This window comes from Gopherus evgoodei, chromosome 10 (genome assembly GCF_007399415.2).
Source record: "Gopherus evgoodei ecotype Sinaloan lineage chromosome 10, rGopEvg1_v1.p, whole genome shotgun sequence".
Taxonomy (NCBI): Eukaryota; Metazoa; Chordata; order Testudines; family Testudinidae; genus Gopherus; species Gopherus evgoodei.
Genome location: NC_044331.1, coordinates 31011128 through 31034470, shown reverse-complemented (window position 1 = coordinate 31034470; position 23343 = coordinate 31011128). Strand labels below are relative to the sequence as shown.

The 23343-nt window shown below is 44.9% G+C and overlaps 1 protein-coding gene across 12 annotated transcripts in view; it reads right to left on the bottom strand.

Annotated features, from left to right (window-relative positions):
• The window catches only part of FAN1 (FANCD2 and FANCI associated nuclease 1), a 43278-nt gene that overhangs the window by 7813 nt on the left and 12122 nt on the right, over positions 1-23343 (bottom strand). For 10 of the 12 annotated variants that reach the window (XM_030577571.1, XM_030577566.1, XM_030577565.1 and 7 more), the window contains 7 exons: positions 22579-22719; positions 21959-22154; positions 11265-11498; positions 10514-10645; positions 9216-9324; positions 7631-7750; positions 954-1118 (listed from right to left, as the gene is read on the bottom strand). In XM_030577571.1, coding sequence (XP_030433431.1) covers positions 954-1118; positions 7631-7750; positions 9216-9324; positions 10514-10645; positions 11265-11498; positions 21959-22154; positions 22579-22719 — 1097 coding nt within the window. The remainder of the gene's footprint in view (positions 1-953; positions 1119-7630; positions 7751-9215; positions 9325-10513; positions 10646-11264; positions 11499-21958; positions 22155-22578; positions 22720-23343) is intronic. The other 2 variants (XM_030577574.1, XM_030577573.1) reach the window with 2 other exon arrangements.

Sequence of the window (23343 nt, the reverse complement as noted above, 5' to 3'; positions counted from 1 at the left end):
GCCATTTTCTTGACAGCCATTTGCTAATGGAGTCAATTTTTGGATGACAAATGAGACTGGAATTGCAAAGGTTCATAAATAACCCACACTAGCACAGCTTCTGAGTTGAAGGGAATGTTAGGGCGTCAGGATACCTGGTAGACTCCTAACTAAGGTGAAGTCAATGACAAACCTTCCACTAATTTCAACAGGGCAAGGATATCATCCATAACATCTAGCAGGCTGCACACACACAAAGCATTTAACAATGAAGTTAATCAAGAAGTAAATTCCTGCTTATCTTTTGGGCAAAATTTCCCAAAAATCAAATATTAACACACCATGGGACTGATCCTTGCCCATTGGATATTGATTTACACCTGTGTACAATAGGTGTGATGTCCTACCAGTATGGTTTGGTGTGCTTTACACCCACTGTGCACGTGTAAATGACTACACATGGCAGGGGAGAATGAAGCACAATAATATCCATTCTAATGTGGAAGTTCCTGCCTCCAAAGGATCAAAAACCTGATTCTACCAGTTCTGCATTCTCACAAGCCCTTCAAAGAGGGCTAACAAACCCCCAGTGAGGTTGGTAATATCTACCCACATGTTACACATGGAAAACTGAGGCCCAGTGAGATTAAAAGTCATGCAGTAAGTCAGAAGCACAGCCTGAAAGGAACCCAGGAAACTTCTGACTTCTGGGCACAGACAGCAACGTTTTATAGCTTTAGTGGTGAACTGGGTCAGATCTACAGCTAGTATAAATCAACATAGCTTCATTGAAATCAGTGGAGCTCTGCTGATTTACACCAGTTGAGAGTTGGGCCCATTGTGTTACAGAGTATATAATACAAATGCAGGGAAGTATACACACATACACCCAGTTTTCAGGATTACTATCCCAGTCAGAAGGAAAAGACAGCTGGAATTGGTAGGTTCTTAGGAACCAGTAACACTTTACTCACATGTGTAACATCTTCTAGAGTTATGACAGGCAGCCCCTGAAAGAGACTCCTGAACTTCTTGCAGCTTGGCGAGTCTTTCAATCGCAGGGCACGCTGGTAGAGAGAGAGTCGATGGCCTGTGCGCACAAATGGATCTGACAGCCCTTTTCTAATGCACTCAAGAGCCTAGGAACCAAGAAGATCTCAGGTAATGACCTGGGAAGTCTATTTCTACTGAGCCTTAACCTGATTTAAAAGAGCACAAAAAAGGAAAGCAACAGAGAATAATGAATGGTGTTAAAGGGGAATCGATTTCTTTTCTTACTCTTACTCTGAAGAAACTCCTTTTAAGTGATATTTTGCACCAGTGAAATAGCAGAAGACAGAGTTTCAGATTCTGATCCCAGTAGCACTAGAGTTACTCCCCATTTACACCAGCAAAACCCAAAACTAAAATCTTCCCCAAAGAGTACTTGGAAATGATAACTCCTATTCCATAAATGGATGTGATTCAAATGAAATATTTAAAGTTTCTGATACTTGATTAAAAAAACTAAACTAAAAATATTCATGCCACATACTTTTGTCAAAGAAAAAATGTGGCCAGGCTTTCCCCCACCACCCTAAACCACGGCAATACACTTATATGTCCTAGTTAAGCAAACAAAGACCTGGAGAGGATCAAAGTAATCCATTCAGAGTAAGTGGCATGCAGGAACGAAGAAGAGGATGCCACTGAACACACAGGATTTAATGCATCTAAGTCTTGATTCCCAGCATTGCTCTCTAGTAGTAGCAGCAAGTTAATTGGGGCCAATTTTTCAACAAGGGTACCCAGCTACTTTAACAGCAGTTTAATTCAAGAACAGGTATGCTAGCTCTTGGTGCAAATATATGGAGGGTAAAACTGAGCCCAGCATAGTCCCTCTGCAGTACCGGGTTTACCATGGCGCCAGGCCCAGAGTCACAAGAGGCCCCGGCCAGCCCAATCCCCCGGCCGGCTGAGCCGGACAGGAAAGCTGTCCCTGCCCCTGCTCTGCCCCCACCTCTTCCCATCCCTGCTCTGCCCCAGCCCCACCCCTTCCCCATGGGGGACTGCAGCAGGGGTCAGGCATGTGCTGCACTCACCAAGCAGTGGGAAGTGGAGCAACCCAGCCCCAGCCCGCTCCCAGCTGTGTCGCTGGTGAGTGCTGGGGGGGCAGTTCCCCCCGCCCCAAAATCCGGGAGCCAGGGGAGTGGAGCAGGCTGGGGCCGAGTCACTCTACTTCCCGCCACCCCGTAAGTGCAGGGTCAGGCCCGCACTGCAATCACCGGGCAGCAGGAAGTGGAGCAACCTGGCTCCAACCCGCTCTGCTCCGCCAGCTCATGGTAGGGGGGAGGTTTCCCCTTGCCCGCAAGCCTAGAGAGGAGATGGAACCATGGGGAAGGGGCATGGGATGGGGAAGAGAAGGGGATAGGGGAAGCGGGGGCAGGGGGAAAGAGGCAGTGGGGAAGGAAGGGAGTTGGATGGGGAGGAGATGGAGCAGTGGTGAAGGGGAAGAGAAAGGAATGGGGGAAGCAAGGGCAGGGGATGAGGAGGAGATGGAGCAGTGGGGAAGGGGCATGGGATGGGGAAGAGAAGCAGATGGGGGAAGCAGGGGCAGGGGGAAGCTGGAGCCCAGCATGCAGCATCCCATTGGCAGAAGCTGGGGCTCCACTGTTAAGCAGGCCCATCAAACCCTCACTCTGACAAGCCCCACCTCCCCTGCATCTGTACCATCATGATGAGCCCCCCAGACACCCTCCCCACGGAGCCCCAACCACCTGCACCTGGACCCCCACCCAATGAACCCCACCTCCCCTGCACCTAGACCCCCCTGCTGAGCCCCAAACACCTTCATATGGATCCCCTGCACAGTCCCATTGCCCCTGAACCTGGAACCCCTCAAAGAGCTTCTGTGCATCCAGATCCCTCACTGAGCCAACCGCACCCAGATTGCCCCACAGAGAACTCTCTTACCCCCACCTGGATCCCCCCACATTAAGTCCTTCTGCACTTGATCCTGCTGCCCGGCTGAGCCTGCTCACCCACACCTGGTGCACCTGGCACAGGGGGACAGGGCTCCAGGGAGTTTCTGGAGCAGGCCTGGCCCTTGCACTGTGTCAGGGTCAGGTGCAGCCTCACTGTCAAGTCCCTGCCCTGGGATGGGGTTGGGGGAGGCTGCAAGGTAATCTTCCACCTTCATGCAATCAGTGGCCTTTGCTTCCCACTGTCATGTTGGAGCCTCCATATTTATTTATTGACAAATAAAATTTGCAGAATTTTAAAATACTGTGCACAGAATTTTTATTTTTTTGGTGCCAGTCCCCTCTGGAATATGCGATGCTGTGCAGCTGTGATGGTGGGACTATGAGGAAGGTGGTGGGTAGTGGGGAGGTCTGTGGGCTCTGGGTGAGTGGTGTGGTGTGCAGGGTGCTGTGCAGTAGTGGTGGGAGGCCAGTGGGGGAAGTCTCTGGGCACAAGGGTGGGCACTGGGCAGGGGGGCGGTGTGGTGCAGGCCCGCCCTCAAGGGGAAGGGGCATGCTGGCAGCACAGGGCTGGGGAGGCCAGTGTGTGTCTGGCAGCTGCAGGTTTGTAAACAGTGCCCTTCTGCTGGGCTGCACAGAGTGGGGCTGCTCCTGCCGCGCTGTGCTTCATTGGCCCCAGCCCACCCTTCACTCTGGAGACTGCCATCCCGCCCCCCTGCACTTTGCCCCATGGAGGCCCACAAATATGTTTGGCGCCAGGCCCATAAAAAGTTAATCCGGCCTTGGCCCTCTGCATTACTTCAGTCTTATGAATGGAAAGATGGTCTGAGGGTTAAGGCACTAAACTGAGACTTGGGAGAACTTGGTTCTGCCACAGACTTTGTGTGTGACCATGGGCAAGGTACTTCATACTTCTAAGCCTCATTCAGTTCTCGTCTGTAAATGGGAACAATAATGCTTCCTTTTTCCCACTTTCTATTGTCTTATATTATTTAAACTGTAAACTATTCAGGGCAGAGACTCTTTCTTACTATATGTATATACAGTGCCTAGCACAATTGGGCACTGATGAAAGTTAGGACTTGTAGGAGCAACTATAACACAAACAACAACAGATCAGTTGCCAGGCAGCTGCAGCCAGCGTCTCAGCTCCCTCTGGAAACCCAGGGAGAGAGATTCTGCACCAGCTCTGAATGGGCTGGTGCAGATGGGGTAGGAGAAGGGCAACTGGGTCACACTCAGACTTTGTCTACACTGGTGGCGGCATGTAGGGTATGTGTAGCTACATGCTGCAGTGAACAGCAGGCTGCATCCATGCTGCAGTGTGTAGCTATACACACCAGCCAGAATCTCTGGCGGGGGAGGAGGGCAGCAGGGAAAGGTTCTCACAGCAGGGAGCTGCAAATCCTTTCTCCACTGTCTCCCCTTGTCAGAGCCTTTCCTACTCCTATCAGTGGGGAGGCAGCAGGACACTACACTGCTAAAAACAGGCGAGGGGGTGCTGCTTGGGAATACAGAGTGCCATGTAGGGTACATACCTTAAGGTTATGGGGTGTCTTTACTCGCCACAGCAGTGCCTCACCATCTACACTCTATGTATATTGTTGCTGAGGGAGTGGGAGAGTGCAGTGTATGTATTCTACACCCCACCATAAATGTAGACATAGCCTTAGGGTGCTGAGCCACAAAATTTGGAGCACACAGATTTCTGCTGCTGGCTGCTTTAATCACAGTGATGTCTCATGCACCAATGGCAGCACCTGCTTGCTGAAAGTGAGTGGAGGTGAAAGGCAGACCCAGACATGCAAATTGGTGCCACTGGTTCCACCAGAGTCTGCCGCAAATGTCTGCCTAAAAGTGCCTCTATAAGGCCTTATATAATCATTACATTCAAACATGCTATGCCATTCCCAAGCTGTTACATCTCTCCCCCTTGGCCACCTGCCAACTAATCACTTAGAAACCCAAGGACTGGTCTCCATGGACACGGTGTCTCTGAAAGCCTGAATTGTATCAGGCAGCTAGAGACTGGCAAGTTTACCCACTGCACAATTAATTTGCTTTTATAAACTCATCCCATGAAGAGGCAAGGTTGTCAGGCAAAAGAGAAGCAAATCCCTCCCCGATGTACTTCCAGTACAGGCTCCAGAGTTCCACACAGCAGGGATAAACATGGCCCACCACATGTCCTTTCCAATGCCTTACTCTGGATCCTAACTTCTCACTTAATCTGAGACTGATGGACTGTGCTTTCTCTACATGGATTTTGGGTGCAGTTTGGAGCTGTGGCATGGAAACTCTAGGACTAAGGCATGGGCAATGTTGCCCCAGAAGAGCTGTTTGTGGGGAGTGAATCTGGGACCCCTATATCTAAAAGCAGGAGTCTCTACTTATGTGAGCTAATGAACCAGGTCAATTAGCTCAAAAGTGGTAGCAAAATCAAACCTGTGTACATAGTCTAGCCACTAGGAGGGCACAGAGGGTATGTCTACACTGCAGCTGGGAGTGTTGTGTAGAGGTTGTGGCATCAGCGGAGACTCATAGGCCAACCGTTCTCAGGCCCAGGAGGTCAGGTGGGTGCAAGCTCAGGGAGCTAGTCTGAACCTCAGCCAGTGCCACAACAGCTATACTGCTGTTTTTAGTGCTCTAGCTCAAGCCAAACTAGCAGAAGTCTGTCTCCCTGGGTTGGGAGGCATATTCCCAACTGCTGTGTAGTGTAGACATAGCTAAAGAGCAATACTGGGTTACCTCTGGCTTCCACTTGCCAGAAGGTCTGCCCCCCACGGAGCAGCAAGTAACAAGGCCAGTTCTCTCTGGGCTTTGCTGAATTTAATCCTTTGGTGTGCCATTTTTCAGGTAAGTTTACTATCTATTGATCATACTCTTCTCATACCATTTCTACTATGCGTTCAGAGCACTGAGCCCACTATTCTCTGGGTTGTCCAATGCAGGCCCGACTCTGGGCCAACACACTAGGCAACATACCAGGCCAAACAGTTTTCATTCAGTTTGTGAGATTGCTTCTTCTGGCACCTCAGGACTCTCCCATGCTTCTTCACAGCCCATGGTCCATCTACAAGGCAGATTGGCATGATGGCACTCATCTCCCACCACTTCTCCAAAAAGCCACAATTCCTCCAGCAAGTGAAAGCACATGGATAAGTGGCCTGGCAGACTTACAGGGAAAGGAAATAAGGTATCCAAGCCTGCCCTGAGGGCAAAAGCTACCCTTGCTTCCCAACAGGAACAGTCTATCTAACAGCTTCCACCATAGTTCCTTGCCTGAGGAGGAGCTAAGGAGGCCTCATTTCCAGCTGCCTCTCCTCAGCACAAGGGCAGGGATTTTAACAGGAATACTCCCAAACACTGATGAGGATCCAGCAGGAGAGCTCTCCTCTAAAAATGCTTTTCCTGCCTCCCGGTGGACAATGAAGCAGACTGGCTGCACTTAACTGGCAACTACATACAATCTCTGAGCCAGGAGAAATTCTCCAAAGTGATAAAAAAACAATGCTGAGCAAATATGAGTCTGTTCATCCCTCACCAAGCCTCAGATGGTATGTCTGCACTGCAATGTAAGCCCAGAGTTAGTGACTTGAGTCAGCTGACCCATGTATTTTAAATCCTACGTTAAGACACTTCTAATCTGTGCTTGAACCTAGAGCTCTGGAGTCAACACTGGAGAGTGCAGATGTGAATCAAAACAACCATATCCCAGTCCCAACCCCCCACCCCCCACAAGCCAAAGGTCGCTGTTCTAGCCCTAGGATCATGGTGTACTGTGGGAAAACTTTATTACCCACCTTACACAACGCTAGGAAGCAGCAGGCTTTGCAAAAAGCTTGATCGATTCACTCTCCACTGCAAACCCAGAAGGCTCTCTGATAATGTGCTTGCAGATTGGTGATCAGAAGAGAATGGGTTAACACTGACCTGAGCTGCTACCATTTGCTAAGGGGAGGGAGGGGGGCTTCCTTTTTCAATTGAGTGGATTGCTGATTGTTAGGATAGCGAGGATTAAGGAAGCAGTCCCATGAAATTGTGCGATACTTCTGGCTGAATTCTAAGACCCGAGTCAAGCGGGGCTGCATCTACACTGCAAAGCAACAGGACTCAGATCCTGGGTACCAGCTTAATTCGAGCTCAGACCCATCAATCCTGCAAGGTCCTGGAACCTTGGGTTAGCACAATGGCAGTGCAGATGCCAGGGTCGTTTGGCTTGAGCCTGTTCTTATGCTGTAGTGTAGACATACCCAAAGACAAGTCCTACTTCACAAGAGAAGCCTACCAACTACCCTTGGGAACAGATCCGTACAAAGCGCTGATGGCAGCTCTAGACTACAAATTTACATCAGCTCATCTGCACCAATGCAGCTGTGCCACTGCAGCGCATCTGGTGAGGACATCTAAGCCGACGGGAGAGAGCTCTCCCAACGCCTTAATAACTCCACCTCTACTCTCCTGCCGACAGTGTCATCTACATGGGAGGTTAAGGTTGGTATAACTATGCTGCTCAGGGATTTGGATTTTCCACACTGAAGAACGTAGTTATACAGAAGAATGTAGTGTAGACCAAGCCTTAGCCTCTTACAGTGCCTTCCCAGCACTCCTGCTCATATAAAATACAAGCAGTGTTTTTAACACCTAGCTAGTACTGTTCTCCAGCAGTAGAGCATGCAGATAGGGGATACCTGTTCATTGCGTTTCAAGTGTTGGTGTAAATTCAAAGCCAGTCGATCCCACCATCGTCCTCTGCTGTCTGTACAATACACTTCCTGAGACAAAAGATACTGCAGTTCTTCCACAGCCTCCTACAGCAATGCAAAACTCTTCTATTAGATGACATAGGAAAGCAAGCTGAAGTATCATTATACAATTAAGCCAGCTACATTGCCCATAGTGCTGTAGTAACACAGTAGTATTACCCTTCCAAGTATCTTCCCTCCTCCCCTACACTGGCTACTTTAACTCTCAGCAATTCCCAGCTAAATCCTTTTTACCCTTTAACATCCCTTTCTATGCTAGCTCCTATGAACATATAGAGAGTCATTTAGACATACAGGTCAATTGCACAGAGGAAAATGCTTTTTCCCCTTTTTGTTTCATTATGATATACAAAGGCGGCCTGAAAATTGCCAGCTTGTTTTTTAGTTAAAGAGGTTATCTTAGTGTTTTTCTTTCTTATATTATAAAGTCATGTTCCCTGGCAGGGACCTCTTAAGGTGGAGATTCTTAGTCCTCAACTGAAGAGACAGAGCATTTCAGAGCCAACAGCTCCTCTGTCACCCCACCCAAGAGTTTGGTTTTACAAGGTGTTAACAAAATCCAGTGAAAAGATAATATCTTTAAACAGTATAAATAACAATCCCTCAGCGTTAGACTCTTGCCATATAATAATCTGCAAGTGGATCTTGCACAGCCTTCCAGAATTTTCCAGCTACAACAGGGAAGTCAAAACCTAATGTTATACAAAAGGCTGGAGGGATAGCTCAATGGTTTGAGCACTGGCCTGCTAAACCCAGGGTTGTGAGTTCAGTCATTGAGGGGGCCACTTATTTTGACGGTCTGGTTGAAAGATGTGCTCTACTTCCAATGATTCTAGAAATTCACTAGTGTGCTTCCAGCATGTTTGATCCTTCATCATCACTGACCAATGGGCCATGGACATAACACCACTTGGCTACTCCATCCAGTTTTCTGTACATCAGTGGGAGGGATAGCTCAGTGGTTTCAGCATCGGCCTGCTAAGCTCAGGGTTGTGAGCTCAATCCTTGAGGGTGCCACTTCGGGATCTGGGGCAAAAATCAGTACTTGGTCCTGCTAGTGAAGGCACGGGGCTGGACTCAATGACCTTTTGAGGTCCCTTCCAGTTCTATGAGATAGATATATTTATTTATTTTTAAGAAAAAAAGGTGGGGAAAAAATGTTGAAAAACAAAAAACACTCTTCCAGGCCTTCCTGGATCCTAGTGCAGGAAGAAAAATGGCACACTGTTTTTTTCTTCACAGGTTCCCTTTAAGCAAAGCTGCACTAGATCCTATCATCTCTAAAGCTACATCAACAGATAAAAACTTCATTGACTATTGCAATGTCAAACCTTTTTACAATATTCCTGTGAACTGTATCATTAATGAGGTCTGACACTATACTATAATGTACTAAGACTGTCATCCAAGGAAAATGTAAGGATTTGCTATCTGAGAGACAGCTATAGTAATTTCATTACAGAAATATTAGCAATTAAAAATGAACCACTGTCTTGCACCACTGCTTTACCTCATACATATGAAGTCTCTGCAGTATTTCAACCCCTCGAGAGAGGATCCTTGTAAACATCCACCCAACTGTAAAATGTCGCAGATACTCAGGTAAGTCTCTATGGTATCTTTAAAAAAAAAAGAATGCATCAGAGATCATTTAAATAGGAATGACTATCAAATCATTCAGACTCTTCCTTACAAAGCACACAAATAGTTGAGTACTTATACAAACAAAATAACATTAAGTATATATAAAAATGCAGTAAAAAGAACATCAAGGTTGCAAAGTCTGCCACTCCAAAGTTTGCAAGTGACAGAATTAAGGTGGCTGGCGCAATGGTTTAATCTTGATATTTTGGCAGCCATACCCTTTGGTTCAACAACTAAAGATTCACATATCATAGGTCAGTTAAAAGAAAATTGAGTTCCACCATCTTTATTTATTTATTGATTGATTGATTTTGGCTTTTTACTTACAGGTGTTCTCTACCAAGACAGAAGATCAGCTAGCAGACAAACAGCTGGACAAAAGGCCACAGGCTGAAATAACCTTTCCTGCCCTAACAAATTTAATTAACTTACAGATATTAGCCATCTTTTTTTGATGGCATATACTATTCAAGGGCATAATATTAGTCTCACTGACGGGAAGATTTGCCACTGTCTTCAACAGGAGAAAGATCAAGCCCCCAAACGACCCTCCATGAATATGAGGTTAAGTCAGTTGCCATGAGAATGAACATGATGGCAAACAGAAGGCTATGGTTTTCAAGGTATCATCAAGCTAGCAGACAAATAATTAAAATGAAACCTGATGAAGGCTACTTGAACAACAAAACACGTATGTTCAGTTCTCAGATCTTTAGTAATTCTTCCTGAATAACACCAACTTGGAAATTTCAGCAGATGAATAACCAATATGTTTTCCCATAACCTTTACAACATTACTTTGTGAATTTTAAATTCTGCTGATTGCTGTTTGTCTAGCAGCCATAAACACAAACTAAGACAAGAGAAAAATAGTTCTTGCTCTCCTTCATTTTGGCATGTAGAATATGGAGCTGTTTCAGTGCTTTATCTTTGTCTACCAATTCACTCTACACTTTTACACAAAAAGTCTCTCCAGTTTAAACCATTTAAAAGCTAAACAAAGCAGGAAGTTCAAAGCTTTTATGAACAGTGAAACTACTGAATTCAACAGGCTCCAGTTAGAACACAAGAATACAAGCCTCCTTCAATAGGAGCTGCATCAAAAATGAGATCATGTATCTGCTAGTTGCATGTGAATTTCGACATGCATTTCTGCTTTAGTACCTCAAAGAAGGATGACTTTTCAGTTCATACCAGGTTTCTTTTGCACACATATAGAGATATTTAGCTTCTATCCAGTTCCCATTAGCCATTGCAGTGGCTACATCATTTGACAAATGAGCAGCTGTTGCATATCTAACAAACAAAAAAATCCAAACCACAAATACAAAAATAAATACCAGGTGCAAAGAGAGTTTACAGTTAAAAATAACTCATTCCCTTTATACAATGTTATCTGATTTGCCTCCCAACCGTATCTCCCAAGGCATTTACAAAAATAAAAAATCCACAAAGCCAACTTTATTCCTGGAGTAATCTTCTGAAGTGCACGGAGTATACATCAGGTGCATTAAGTTTAAAATGTTTTCTCGAGTATAAAACATTGATATCATCTTCTCATTGCTCTAGGAATTCATTCTAACAGCAGGCACTGCAATTTAATGTGCAGCGTTCATCAGCAGATGACCATGAAGCAATGAGGTAAGCTACTCTGGTTCAGAACGTAAGGCCACTAAGCATTACAAAATTTGGGAGGGTTCTTAGTAGATGCTATATTAACCAACCACAAATATACTGTTGTGTGTTTTCTTCTGGCCTTCTATTTGCCCTATAATTTATGGCAATAGCACAGGTAAGATGACATGGTATATAGGTAATAATAGCGCTTATCTAGAAATAAACACATGGGTGTCATTGCGGCATTTCACATGCTGTCTCCACAAATCAGTTTCCAAATAGCCAAAGTTCCTCCTACCTGATGAGATCTTCTCTGTCCTGGAAGATTGCTGTTTTCCTATTTACCGTGTAACTGGGAAACACCATACGACCCATGTTTACCATAAGCAAAGTGGAAAGCTGGCCTTGCCCACCACTAGCTGCTTCCTCATCCTCCATTGAATCAGTCAGTGAGAACAGCAGTAAAACTCGAGAAAATACTGCTCGGGGGCCTTTACAGACCCTGACAGACTTCCCAGAAAGGTCCTTAGCCCTAGAAGCCAAGCAAAATGTTTATCCAGATGTAATTTACTTCCAAACCAATTATTATACAGCTTGATTTTCCCTACAGTATGAAGGAGCTTGAGAAACTACATAGTATATGTGGTCTCTAATGAAAAGCCAGATATAGGGACTTAATACATAGCAAATATAACATTTCAATAAGTGAAGTGGAATAACCTGATTATATATATATGCTCTACAAAAAGTAAGAGTCTCTCTCTGACAACGACTTGCTGTGTAACTTTGGACAAGTCAAGTCAACAAAAATCAGGTCCTAAAGTGGAACACTCAAAACTGAAGGCACTGAAAATCAGAGGCCATTTTTGAAAATACATCCTTTCACTTCTCTGAGGATTTGCAAGACTTAATTCATTAACATTTACCAAATATTTTGAGATTTTCATATGGAAGATTTAGAAGAAGTGCAAAGCATTATTAATTATCATCATCATCATCGAACCTACATTCATATCATTAAACCCTTATTACAGGTTTTCATTGAAGATTACAAAAATCTGGAAATTCAGCATCAAATTTAAAATGCAGTCCCCCCAATAATGTGCGATTTTTGCTGAGATACTATAGTGCAGGGGCAGACCAAATCCAGCCCGTTACTGCTTCATTTCATCCAGCCCGCAGCAAGTCTCTGTGCTGCGGGCTGGAACCCCCGAGCCTCGGCGCCCCCCTGCAGGGCTGAAGCCAGGGTTGCCAGGCCATTAAAAATCCGGTTAGAGCCACGGAGCTCCCAGAGACAACCAGGATGTCCCTGCGGCCCCTAGGAGCAGGGGAGATCCGGGAACCTCCAGCGCTGTCCCCGCCCCCAGCACGAGCTCTTCAGCTCCCATTGGCCGGGAACTGTGAACAATGGGAGCTGCAGGGGCAGCACCTGTGGGCAGCGCACAGAGCCCACTGGCCCCTCCGCCTAGGGGCCAGACATGCCTGCCCCTTAGGGGAGCAGTGTGGAGCCAGGGCAGGCAGGGAGCCTCCCTTAGCCCCGCTGCGCCATGGACCGGGAGCCACCTGAGGTAAGCGCCGCCCAACCAGAGCCCACACCCGGAACCCTTACCCCCAGGTCAGAATCCCCTCCCACACCCAAACTCCCTCCCGAAGCCTGCATCCCGAACCTCCTCCTGTACTCCAAGCCGCAGCCCCATCCCTGTGGGTCAATGGCCCCGATAGAAAAAGGGTTCCCCATCCCTGCTGTAGTAGATAATTCTCCTATCACAGGATCTTGAACAGTATATGATCATGTATATGCCACATATACAAAAGGGTAATCAAGGATGGAAGTCTGGCCATTACTGTGAATTTCACTGATTTTTCTTTTCAATACAATGGTACTTAAAGGAAATGTAGCTGCATACACTCTTGAATACAGTTTACCCACGAAAAATCCAAATAAAAAGAATTTAAACAATTGTCTAAGGCCATGTCTACATCTAAAATTTTGCAGCGCTGGTTGTTACAGCTGTATTAGTACAGCTGTATAGGGCCAGCGCTGCAGAGTGGCCACACTTACAGCAACCAGCGCTGCAAGTGGTGTTAGATGTGGCCACACTGCAGCGCTGTTGGGCGGCTTCAAGGGGGGTTCCGGGACCGAGAGAGCAAACCGGGAACGCCGCGGTTTGCTCTCTCGGTCCCGGAGCCAGCCAGCAAACCGCGGGGAAGGAGACCTGCTTGCTCGGGGTTCCGGGACCGAGAGAGCAAACCGGGAACGCCGCGGTTTGCTCTCTCGGTCCCGGAGCCAGCCAGCAAACCGCGGGGAAGGAGACCTGCTTGCTCGGGGTTCCGGGACCGAGAGAGCAAACCGGGAAAGGAAACTAGCTTCGCCGCGGTTTGCTCTCTCGGTCCCGGAACCCCGAGCAAGCAGGTCTCCTTCCCCGCGGTTTGCTGGCTGGCTCCGGGACCGAGAGAGCAAACCGCGGCGTTCCCGGTTTGCTCTCTCGGTCCCGGAACCCCGAGCAAGCAGGTCTCCTTCCCCGCGGTTTGCTGGCTGGCTCCGGGACCGAGAGAGCAAACCGCGGCGTTCCCGGTTTGCTCTCTCGGTCCCGGAACCCCGAGCAAGCAGGTCTCCTTCCCCGCGGTTTGCTGGCTGGCTCCGGGACCGAGAGAGCAAACCGCGGCGTTCCCGGTTTGCTCTCTCGGTCCCGGAACCCCGAGCAAGCAGGTCTCCTTCCCTGCGGTTTGCTGGCTGGCTCCGGGACCGAGAGAGCAAACCGGGAAAGGAAACCAGCTTGATTACCAGAGGCTTCCTCCTTCCACGGAGGTCAAGAAAAGCGCTGGTGAGTGTCTACATTGCATTACCAGCGCTGGATCACCAGCGCTGGATCCTCTACACCCGAGACAAAACGGGAGTACGGCCAGCGCTGCAAACAGGGAGTTGCAGCGCTGGTGATGCCCTGCAGATGTGGACACTCTCAAAGTTGCAGCGCTGTAACTCCCTCACCAGCGCTGCAACTTTCTGATGTAGACAAGCCCTAAATACACATCTATCTGCTAGACCATCATAGATGTTCCTGAGTGTGAGTATTTAAACAATTATGGAAATGGTAGTTACTCCATAATCCTAAAGGTGTTGTTATTTTAAATCCGCACTCTGCTCCTGTGCAAAAAGATCTCATACTGAATCAAAGGAGAAGTATAAATGTATGGTGACACCCAAAAGATGGTGAACTATGCCTAGGCAGGGCAAAGCCAGAGGAAACTCTGGTGGAGGTCCGTAGCAGTCCTGACGTGCAGGTTTGATTAGTCTTTCACCCTTATACCCAGGTCAGTCCAATCTTGAGTGAGTAAACTTGTACAGAAATGTACATGCAAGAAAAAGTGCTTTAAGACAGATCAGTGGAACTTAAAGGTAGCAGTTACATGTACAACTAAAGTAATGTTAGGAGTCTTTTGTAGTAAGCAACATTCTAGTATAGGTCTGTGCCACAGGCAAAATCCTGACGTGAATTCAATAGGACTACTCACATGCAGGATCAAACTTATGTCATAAACCGCCACTTATTTCAATAGTTTCATACTTAGCACCCAAAAAATATTTAGACAAGAAAAGCATACAAAGGACAAAGACACATTATATCACTTAATATGTTAAAAGGGGCATAGGGGGAGAGAGAGAGAGAAGGGAAGAGAAGGAGGGAATTACAAGGGCTATTTTAGAAGGAAACGCAAAGGGGGAAAACCATCCCCCAACAATATAGAAGCTTTAGCCTACTCTCTTAATAATATGAAAATCAAGAAAAAGGAAGGTTCAGACACATGTAAATAATACTGGAAACTATAATGGAAACAGCAAGATGACAACAAAAAAATCTAGGGCATTTCCTGTCTTTATTTAAACGTGTCTGTCTCTCAGGATTCAAGGCTTCCGCAAAAAGATTCTACAGATTTTCCCAGTAATGACAGCAAGTCTAGAAGGCACAAATAAACTTGCTGAAAATAAATGTATACACTGATTCTTTTAAAATAGATACTAACAGATCCTACCCAGCTCACAAGTGTTACTGTAACACAAGTTCTTTAGCTATCAGCCACAATTACACAGTAACAATGCTGTTTCCACAATCCCTTACTCCTGAAGGTTTCCAAAAATGTAAGACAGTACAACTCTCAAAGATGCTTTCAAGTTCTTAGTCATTTTATTGTTATATTTTTACACTCCCAAGCCCTTTTCGTGATTACCTCTTGCAAGCTTCAAAATACCATTTCTGAACACAGGCTCAGTCCTGCCAATCACATAAGCAGTTCTATTGAGTTCAGTGGCACTGCTCACATGCACAAATGTTTGCACTATCAAGGTCTATCTTTGCCCTTTATTGTTTGGCCAGTGTAGATTCCTCCCATCCCACCCCATGTTTTTTGAGACCAAGCTAACACTGGATCTTGTGATACAGTAGTAATATCCACTACACAGAAGTAACCCCTTCCCATGGTGACTTCCTCATCACTAAAGTAATTCTTCCTTAGGCAGGGTTGCCTTATAGGATTTTTTTTCTTCGCCAAGAGGCCTTTCGGAGGTTGGCCCATTAAATTTGGCAAAGTCAAGTTACTACAGCCCTAACATGGCCATTTTGCAACTTGGCATCGATAGCTTCATCTTTTTGACTTCCAACTACATTGCTGAGGATTCACATTCTCACAGCTCTGCTTCACTGATTTTCTTAGGTACCAGCACCATGTCTTGTCAGATGAGAAATCAGGGCTCCGAAGTAAAGCAATTTTCCTCAGCTCCCATATTAAGTCAATGGCAGAGCTGAGAACAGATTCAAGGTCTCCCAATCACTAGTCCCTTGCTCTTAATCTCTAGGCATTGTTAGAGTCAGTTAATACATTTGTTAATAACTGTTGGTTAATTTGTGCTTCTCAATTCATTCTGTTCAGTTTCTGATATCATCACTATACTAACCAAACCACCTGCAGTCACGCATTAAGCAACATGACTAGCATTTATTACATGATATTCTGTCCTTCCTTCTCTCTTCCTCCGCTTTTGGGGGAAGACTGCATGTTCTAAATACACTTTATTAAAGCTTTGCTGTGTGTTTATAGTAGTGAAGGTAGTCCAAAAAAGTGGAAAGTGATGATATTTGAGGTGGTTCTCTGATCCTGCAGGTGTTCATCCACAGTTTTGGACCAGCCCCCAAGACAACTAGGCCTCCTCCACAGACAAACTTCATGCCCTTGAGGCGGATAATTTCATTGTGCCAGAATAGCGGGGTCGTTGACCCACGTCCTTATACCAGAGCTTGAGGCAATCTTAGTGGTATCCTGAGCCCACATCATTAAGCACCTTGAAGAGAAGGACTCAGATCTTGAACTCAATGCAACATTACTTGGCCAGTCAACCAGTGTTCAGTGTACAGAGCAGAGGACAGTTGATGCGCTCTGTTTGTTAGCTCTGGTGAATCACAGTAAAATTACTAGGGTTGGACAAAGTACTGTCTGTCTATTTTGTGTGGTTTTGGGTGGCGTTGTTTTAAGTTCTTATTAACAGTAGTGAATTTTAAAAAAATTAAAATGACAGGTAATAAGGATCTAGTGAAATTTTCAGGTACTATTTGGCAAATTTTAAGACAAAGCATTGATCTTAAATTACTTGAAAGCTTTAAAAAAATATCATACAACAACTGATATCCACATTAGGTAGGGTAGAAACATTGCAACATATGGCCTAACCAGACACTGCAGTAGAACAGCAAACTGTGTATAGAGGGCAATAAATTCTTCCTCAGTTTTATTACATTCCATTATATTGGGATTTAATGAAAGGTGTTAAGACAGTTCTTTAAAGTAAAATAGGACCAGCATATCCAAACCACTGAGAAAACTTCATTTGATAAAACATGTAATTTTTTTAGCTTCTCTTTGTATTTATTGGATTCCATATTCCTAAATCAAGTAAGTATGCAAATGTCAACCAAGAAAGTTCTTCTCCTCAAAATTATAATGTAGTTCCAGTATCTAATATCAAAGAGTGAAACTGAAATCTCATGGGAGGGAAATATTTTCAAATGGCAGACAGCACTATTTTTAAACTGGGTTACACTTAAACAACTGCATCTCCTGAAGACAAAGCTATTTTATTAACAAAATCAGTCGCAGTAGCCAATGTTTTAACTGACATGAAGTGCCATACCTCATTTTGTGGCACTTTCATTTATTCTCCAGGCTAAATGAAGTGAAATCTTGCCAGAGCCAAAAGCTATCTATTCTTTGCTACCATTAAAATATATTTAATAGGAGGAGGAACAGCAAATGTCATATTTTAAAGTGCTAACAATGATTGAATCTGCTTCTAAATAGCTAACATGCACACACACACACACACACACCCCAAAGTACCATAACACACCACAAAACCTTCCTGGTCATGAAACTTTGTATATTAGCTAATTTAAGTCAGCTTTGTGTTTCTTCTCCTCCCCTCTCCAGAGAGGGGTCAAGAAAACATTTTGCTTTAGATAATAATTCTCCTTCCGTAACCAGGCAATTCCAGAACTCCTTTTCAGCACTGTGACCCCCAATGGCAACTGGCAAGGGAGTTACAAGAATATTCTGATCCCGCCATATACATTCTGGTTCACCAAAGATTATAATGTGAGGTCTTAAATGAAAGTCAGGGTCACACTGGTCATTAATATTGATGTGAAATATTTGTACAGATACTACGCAAGGAGTTACATACATATACACTGAAAACATGTTCTAAAAGTCTGTATCAAGGCAGAGTTGACAAACAGCTTTCTGTCCGACAAGATGTTGATTCACCTATCTCTCGGTTGGCATGTAAATTAAGGATTGTAAACCAATACAATGGAAGCTCCATTTACATAAAAGTCCTAGGAGATGTGAAATTCACAGGGAAGAGGCGAGACTCAGGAAAAAAAAACAGTGATAGGTGGTGGGGTGGGGGTTACTGCTCCTGAAGACAGACAGTGAATTTGGGGGATAGAAGTGGAAAGCAATGAGACACCTCTTAATCCTGTACTTAGGATAGGAAGCAAATGAACAGCATGTTTACATTCATGAAAATGGGATCTCAGCTAGGCTTGGTTAAACACTGCAAAAGATAAGTAAGATAACTTCTTTAGACAAAAGGTTATCCTGTTTAGTGTCTAGAAATTGTTATGATTTTCTTTTATATGTAACCCTTTTGTTTCCATTATCTGTACTCACTTTTTAAAAATCTCAAATCTTTGATAAGCTTATTATTTTCCCTATAACTATATTCCAGCGCTCTGGTATTATACAAGGATCTGATCCTGAGCTGAATCATTCAGCCTGGTGTGGATATTGTTTCTCTGGGGACATCAGACTTTGCATTTCTGTGAATGTTCTGTGGTTAAGGGCAGGACACGACAGGAGAATACTTCAAAGAGGTTTGGGGACTAGGGTGCACCTATTGTTAACCTGCTAGGCAAAGTAAGGCCTGGCATAGCCCAGAGGAGATTAACAGGCTGATGGCATCAGGGAGCTGAAACCTACTTAAGCAGCAGCAAGTCACTCTCTCACTAAAGGCAGGGTGTACCAAGGTGACTCACAGTCCTGGCCACAGGGCCGTCCTTAGCCATAGGCAAAATAGGCACCTAGGGCACCACTAGGTCTGGGGGCACTGCTCTGCTGGGAGCCTGGACAGACGGGAAGCAGTGGAGCATGTAAGAGCAGGGCTGCTGGTCCTAGAGAGAGCCGAATGCAGCACAGTCTGAGGGAGGGGATTGGCTGCTGTGGTCTCTGGGAAGGGGTGGGGAAAGGAACTCATCTGTAGGGTGACCAGATGTCCCGATTTTATAGGGACAGTCCCGATTTTTGAGTTTTTTTCTTATATAGGCTCCTATTCCCCCCACCCCCATCCTGATTTTTCACACTTGCTGTCTGGTCATCCTAGGTGGGGGTAATTGGTACCTATATGAGACAAAGCCCCAAATATCAGGGCTGGCCCTATAAAATCAGGATATCTGGATCTGGTCACCCTAGCTAGGGAGCGCATCTCTCCCCCGGGCTGGCAGCGATCCATCTCATCTGGGGGGGGGGAGCTGCACAGGGCAGGATGAGCTGCTGTGGCTTCATGGGTGCCCCATCTCTGAGATCAGATTCTGTGCTAACTTCACCATGGTCTGTTGGGCTGGTGGTGGTGCCCATTGGCATGTGATCAGACCTGAGGGTTTGCTGCTGCTGTTGCCACTCTGCACCCAAAGAGGTGGATTTTGGGGTCCTGCAGTTTTACACCTATCTCCTCCTCTACTGCAGCTGTTGGACCAGCAGGCTGGGGGGTGAGCCAAGCATGAAAGCAGTACTGTGTTGCCATTTAGGTTGTCATTTAACAAATTTGTTCACCAAAAATGCTTGCTAACAATCCTGAATTCAATTTCAATATTTTTTTTTTAAAAATCAACATCTTAGCCAAAAACAGAAAATTAAGTTGTTGACAATTATGTGTGACAACTTATTTGTGTTTGGTTTGGGGAAGGGAGTGGGCCAGTTTTCATCAGAGAAACAAAAAATGTTGACTGACTTTCCTATAGCCTTGCTACTGCTAAATAGAGCCCTCCAACAACTGTAATATGCTCATCTCCGTACTAATGTATAGAACAGGGATCAGCAACCTATGGCACATGTGCCAAAGGTGGCACGCGAGCTGATTTTTGGTGGCATGCAGTGGTGGGCTGAGCGGCTCAGCCTGCCACTGCTCTGGCGTTCCAGCTGCTGCCCCATTGCCACCCGGGGTCCCGGCCACCGGCCCCACTCAGCAGCCACTGCTGTCCTGGGGACCCCCAAGGAACCCCAGGCTGGCAGCAGGCTGAGCAGGCCGGCAGCTGATACCCTGGCTGAGCCATTCAACCCGCTGTCGGCCTGGGGTTCCATTCACTCAGCTGGTAGGTGGGCTGAGCAGGACTAAATTCAATGAAATAGGAAAACAAGAGCAACTAATGACAAAGTGCAAGAACCTAGAGCAGTGGTCCCCAACCTTTTTCTTCTGGTGGGCGCCAGATGAAGGACCGTGGGGGTGGACGAGCATCCGCCGAAATGCCGCCAAAATTCAGTAGCATTTCAGCGGCGACGCCTCTGGATGACGCTGCTCATTGGCAGCAAGCGGCGTCATCCAGAGCCATTGCTGCCAAAATGCCGCCGAATATTGGTGGCATTTCGGCAGATGCTCATCCGCATGCCAGTACGTGGGTGCACTGAGAGGCCCCAGCAGGTGCCATGGCACCCTCAGGCACCACGTTGGGGACCCCTGACCTAGAGAGCCTCCTGAAGCACGGTGATCATTTTTATTTAAATGGACTTGAACTGTATGAAGAATTGAGTACACTGTCATCAATAGTGCCACATGTAAAATCGATGATGGACATTGTACAGTTTACTCATACCAGCAAACTTGTTGACATATATCCTAATGTGTACATTGCCACTCGTATTCTACTGACAATTCCTGTAACAGCAGCATCAGGAGAACGGAGTTTCTCAAAACTAAAGCTCATTAAAAATTATCTCCGCTCTACAAGGAGTCAGGAACACTTGACTGGTCTTGTTTGATTGCAAGAATAGCAAGACATCACTTTGTCTTTGTCACATGATGACATTATTACTGCTTTTGCAGCCAAACAAGCCAGAAAAATTGCTTTTAATTAAAAACAAATCCTTGTTTCAATACCTCTTCATATCAATTTCCAATAAAATGTTGACAAAGTAAAAAAATTATATTATTTGCATCATTCTGTCAAATCAGAATTTTTTCTATAGTGCTACCTCTTTAGTGCTAGTCCATCAGCATTACAGTGTGCTTAATTAAGTTAAACTGGTTTTAATAACGTGCATGTGGCAAGTTTTCCAATACTGTAAGCTTATGTTTGTGTTGCCAAGAGCAAGACAGGCACAAGGACACCAGCTTAATAATCCCGCCTAGGGCACCATAAATCCTAAGGACGGCCCTGCCTGGCCACCCCAAGAACCATCACAAATACCAAGGGCTGTTTAGGTAAGTGAAAGGAACTTTACTGGTGGGATGGACCTTGCACTATTTTTTGCTGCTTGCTCCAATACATATTTGGGGCAATGCTAGTGGATGGCTAACAACATACTCTTATAACCAACCAAACTGTATTTGCCTTACGCAAGGAATCCATAGATGCAGTTCCAGCAGTAAGAGAAGAAGGATTAGGCCCAGTAAACATATTCAGATTTGTGCTGCTGAGCCATAGTTTGCAGAAGCCTTCTTTTATTACTTTCATGTAGTCCACAAACATAGCAAGAATTATTTACAAAGGGAAAACAAATTAAGCTAAAATAAAGTCACAAGCGACCTGGGGAAACTTGGAAATACTCCATACTACTATAGACTGGTTTTGTCCTTTGAAATGCAAAACTCAAGAGATTGAGGTTTGGCCAAAACTAAGGCCTTGGCTACACTGGCGCTTTACAGCGCTGCTTTCTCGCTCAGGGGTGTGAAAAAACACTGTAAAGTGCCAGTGTGAGCATGGCTCCCAGCACTGTAAGCTAATCCCCACGGGGAGGTGGAGTACCTGCAGCGCTGGAAGAGCTCTCCCCCAACGCTAGCGCCGCGACCACACTTGCACTTCAAAGCGCTGCCGCAGGAGCGCTCCCGCAGCAGCGCTCTACAGCTGCAAGTGTATCCATAGCCTTTAGCACAGCCATCTAAGCTCAAGTCTAAAAAGAAGAAAAAGGTTAAAGCACTAAAGACTTTTATCTGGTTGCCCTTCTAATTTTGTATTTGACCCATGTTCTAGCACTGTTAATAAAATTATGACTAAAACCTTAATGCTTTTCAGTTGTTAGCTACTACATTTCTTTATGCTTTAACTCACAATGCATATAATATGTTTTTCATTTCCAAAACGCATCTAAAACTCATGGTCTTCTCAAGAATAATTTATATTCATCTGCAGAATTAACTACTGGATTTTACATAAAAAGCCCAGATGGTACCTTTTCAAAATCACTGCCCCAATACCAGCTTGATTACTGCTGAAGATCGAACGTTGTTTTGCCAGTCTGAGAAAGTCCTCCACCAGCTGCTGTTTCTGACCATTTGGGTTTTTCAGGTGAAAGGTCTTCGCTAAAGTTTTTAGCTCAGGAGCAGAAAGCAAGTCCAGCCCCTCAGAAAGGTCTTGTAATTCAGATTCTGCAGGTACAAAGAAAAATACTTATGCAGTTACAATATTACATATGATAGTTTAAAGTACAGAGAGTTTCTAGACAGTAGAAAGTCCTACCTACATATGAAATAGCTGTGGACTAGTAACATAAACTAACTTTCCAAATATAGTTTGAAATTTACTTAATTATGAAGATTAATAATTAACAGAAATTTAGGAAAATTCCATGGCAATTTCGAAACAAAACACGAGTGTACAGAAATCTGGTTCAGTTAAATCTGAATCAAACTGACAGTCCAAGCAAATTAATTAATTTTTATCTTCTCGTCCTAATGACTGAAATCTAGTCCCCAACTTGACTCCCTTAACTAGCCACCCCAAGACACAGACTGGCGGCAGCAGCAAGAAAAAGGGAATTTAATTCTAACAACATGAAGTCGTTTCCCATACCTGTTTGCAGAAAGCCTGCTTCAACCAATTCTCCAATTACTGGCAACAAATCTGCACTGATCTCTGCATATTCTATTTTGTTAATTTTTATCCAATTCAGCTTGCGTTGAAAAAGTCTTACGTATAACTTCTGACCACCAGCTGTAATTTAAATGGGGAAAGAGAAAAGAAATCATTAAAGCATTAAAAAAAATTCGCATTTTATATATATATATACCTACAAAAATATCACTCTGATGTATCTTGTCTATTAAAAGAAGACAGGCAGCTTTAAGATATTTATACAAGTTGATTCAGTAAAGTATCATATTTTATCCTTTGAAATAACATGCCAAGCACAGCGCTTTGTATATGGGCTTGCAAAACCGATGAAATGGCTGTTAAAAATATATTGTGCACATGCAGTGCTAACCTCACTATTTTCGCAAAAAAAAAAAAAAACTAAACTGAATGACAGTCTCTTGTTCTGAAGAAAAGGAGTACACAGAGGATTTTCAATGTACCTTTGTGCTTTGGCAATATGATGTATATTTTTGATTTTTTGCTGATCAGTAGTTGCATTATTGGATATGCCTCTGAATGGGGTCTTCAGATCCTTACTATTGCCAAACACAGATACTGATTAAGACGTACATATTTAATAGGTCTCAATTTAAATTGCAATTTTGCTCTGAAAAGAGGCCATTTTAAGGTCATATGTTAGCAACTCAATTACTCTAGGTCCAAGCTAATCTGATCAGATCAGTAAAAAGATATTTTCAACTG